Consider the following 3204-nt stretch of genomic DNA (forward strand, 5'->3'; position numbering starts at 1 on the left):
TCGTCTAGCAGAGGTTTTCACTTTGGTAACACAAATACAAAGCTTTATTCTCCACCGCTGGGAGCCTCTGTTATATGTAAATTGTTCACCCAACTCTTTGCTATTGGTAATTGCATAACCATCATCATCATCAGCCGGTACTAGTCCACTGCAGAACAAAGGCCTCAGAGATGTCCTTCCACTCCCGTTTGTTTGTGTTTCTGTGCCAGTCTATATCCGCAAATTTTCGTAGCTCGTCAATCCATCGTCTTTCCTCCCTTAACTTTGTTTGCAATCTCTAGGGACCCATTCTATTATTCTTTTTGTACTTTTTTTTCTTACATTATATAATATGGACTTCCAAAATACCTTCACACGTGCGTAGAAATATTTGTTAGCCTTTGTATAAAGAAACTGCAGCAGTTGTAGCCGAATGATAGGCAAAAAGGGTGTATTAATAGCAAAATATTTATTGCTTCTGAACTAAATTGTCTTACAACAATAAATTATAAATATGTTCCAGAGTAAAAAAAAAAAGATCCATAAGTTTACCAAAATAATCTGTCTTGAAGCTTATACATTATCGCATAATGTATTTTATGTTCAAAAAATAATTCAAAGTATGAAATTAGGTTATAAAAAACAATTCAATATAACCCTTTTAGCCACTAGGTAAACATTTCTGAATATAATAAATAACTACTACCCTATCGGTAGAAAAGGAACTTTTTTGTTACACATGTTGGTGGAATACACACTTATGTACTTTCACTGGTACTTTTGTTGATATATATAACCATATGGATTGATTAGGTGCTGGAAGTATGGGAACCTCTGTAACATGATGGGAACGCGAACAAGATTTATTATAGGCGAGTCCTCGTTGTTGGAACCACCGTTTTCTGTAACGGTTTCTTGTTCTTGTGTAGACTCCTCTGGTTCTTGGGTAGACTCTTCATCTTTGGTGTTGATAATGTTCGAGTCTATTGGATCAGACCAGCATTCTGCCATGTAATCGTCTAGATTCCTGTTCTGGCATCTATTGACATAGGCAACCCTGTGAGATTATAAACATAGCTATTAATATTGCCAATCAATGCGTTTTTACAATAGCTATGAGGAACACATTTTTATATAATTGGTTATAAAATTGGTTATCAATTTTTTCTTGTTTTTATTTCTTAAGACTAATAGCTTGTATTAATATAAAATGGTAAATAATGTATTAGATGTGAATCGACATTCATTATTATAGGTAATAGCCATCAAATTTTACCACATCATCAGAAGTAATGTAAGAAAGAAATGACCGAACTCACCATGCAGTCAGACCTGTTCCTTTTCCCTTCCATCGTTCTGTGTCCCGGATAATTTTCTTAATGCAAGCCAGGTCATCTGTCAAATCGTCATCTAGGAGAGCTGTAAGAATGAATGACGATAATATGGAAGCATACTTATATGAAATGTTATTGAAAATGTTTACCCTCAGGCTATTTTTCTTGTAAAACATACCCTAATACACGTGTTTTTATTTAGGAAAGAGAATTTAATCAATAGTTTAAATGAAAAAAAAAATGGAATTGAATATGAACATTAGAATGTTCTATCTTCCGGAAGATAATGGTTTCAAGGGGTAGAAAGAGTGCTATTTCTGTGGTTGACATTAAATATAATAATATTTAGGAAATTTAAGAAATATAATACGAAAGCTTGTTTTCAATATTTAAAGAAGTAGAGGAAAATAACAGAAGTAACCATACAGTGGTAATAGTGTGCAGTAATGGTCGAATTGACTGGACGAAATATACAGAAGATAAGCTACAAAAGCAAAAAACCCAGGAGTCAAGTAACTAGAATCATAATGAGGAAAATCTGTATTGTGCCATGCTATGGGCATTGTTTATTATAAAATACTTTTTGAGACGTCTGAAAAAGGAGTTGAATTTTTTTTTCTTAATTTTCTACTTATGGATCATTGAGGGGCTTTGAATTGGCTGGATAAAACTGCAATATTGATCATTAGAAATTGAATATTGGACATTCTTTTCTGAGCGGTTAGTTTTCCTGAAGGCAAAAAATAGACTATTCCATTGAAAAATGGATATGAAATAAAGCGGCATTTTCATCGTTGTTCTTTGACTAGCTAATTAGGGAAAATTATAAGGAAAATCAGAGATAACATACATTATATTATTGCTCGTTTTTTAAATATAAATTATAGGTTTGAAGAGACAGTGTATATATTTAGATATGATGTAATAATGACCAAAAGAGCGAATGCAAATTTTGCTCACTATTGAAGGTCTGATATGAACAGCAAGAAGACCAGTTTGGTATATAGCCTACAAACAAATTAATTAGTAAGGTATGGCTGTTATTATGGACGATATAAGAACGAAAATAGTTCACTTTATTCTTTAAAAGAACAGACGTATTAAGAGATATGAGAAACGAAAAAGGCATCAGAAACATTAACAGGATGTTGCAAGGTCAAGATATGGAATGACTGGCATAAATGAAATGCTTACTAAGACCAGTGTATGTGTAATGCCATGCGCACGAATGAAGTTGCAAGTTGCTTCTTTTAGCATGAATGTAAGAACAGATCATTTACTAAGAGTCAGGATTCGTTTGTGCCCTTGAGAATCGCGATGTTAGTAGTAATGTAAATTAATATCCTCGATATTGTTGTGGCCTGATTGGTAACGTCTCTGCCTGGTGTTTGCCAGGGGTTTGAGTTCCGCTCAGACACGTTAGTGCCTTTAGCGTCTGCAACCTTTTTGGGGGAGCCTATAGGTCTATATGCTGAATCATCATCAGCCATTGCCTGATCCTCCCTGGTCCTAGCTTAGATGGAGAGGAGGCTTGGGCGCTGATCATATAATATATATAGTCAGTCTCTAGGGCATTGTCCTGCTTGCTATGGCAATGTCACTGTCCTTTGCCTCTGCCATTCATGAGTGTCCTTTAAAACTGAAGTATTGTTCGTAGACAAATGTATCAAATACTGCTACATCTTAAATTTCACATAGAAAAAAAATTATGAGATTATTGTTAGTGTTACTCAGAAGTCCTTGTAAATTTACTAAGCCATGTAGCCCATTAATTGGATTTTAGCCCATCGGAATAAGATAGAAAGCTTCTTATATCAAGAAATTTCAATCAAGAATAATTTGACTGAACTTATTCTTTATAATCGCTACAATAGAACTTGAACGTGAATAC

General features: G+C 34.1%; 1 protein-coding gene across 1 annotated transcript in view; it reads right to left on the reverse strand.

Annotated features, from left to right (window-relative positions):
- Positions 1-431: 431 nt before the first annotated feature.
- The window catches only part of LOC137634522 (lysozyme C-like), a 16347-nt gene continuing 13574 nt past the window's right edge, over positions 432-3204 (reverse strand). Inside the window, exons 4-5 of the mRNA XM_068366965.1 lie at positions 1299-1398; positions 432-1036 (exon numbers count right to left, since the gene is read on the reverse strand). Of these exons, the coding sequence (XP_068223066.1) occupies positions 748-1036; positions 1299-1398 (389 nt within the window). The 3' untranslated portion in view covers positions 432-747. The remainder of the gene's footprint in view (positions 1037-1298; positions 1399-3204) is intronic.

This window comes from Palaemon carinicauda, chromosome 44 (assembly GCF_036898095.1).
Source record: "Palaemon carinicauda isolate YSFRI2023 chromosome 44, ASM3689809v2, whole genome shotgun sequence".
NCBI classification, from domain to species: Eukaryota; Metazoa; Arthropoda; class Malacostraca; order Decapoda; family Palaemonidae; genus Palaemon; species Palaemon carinicauda.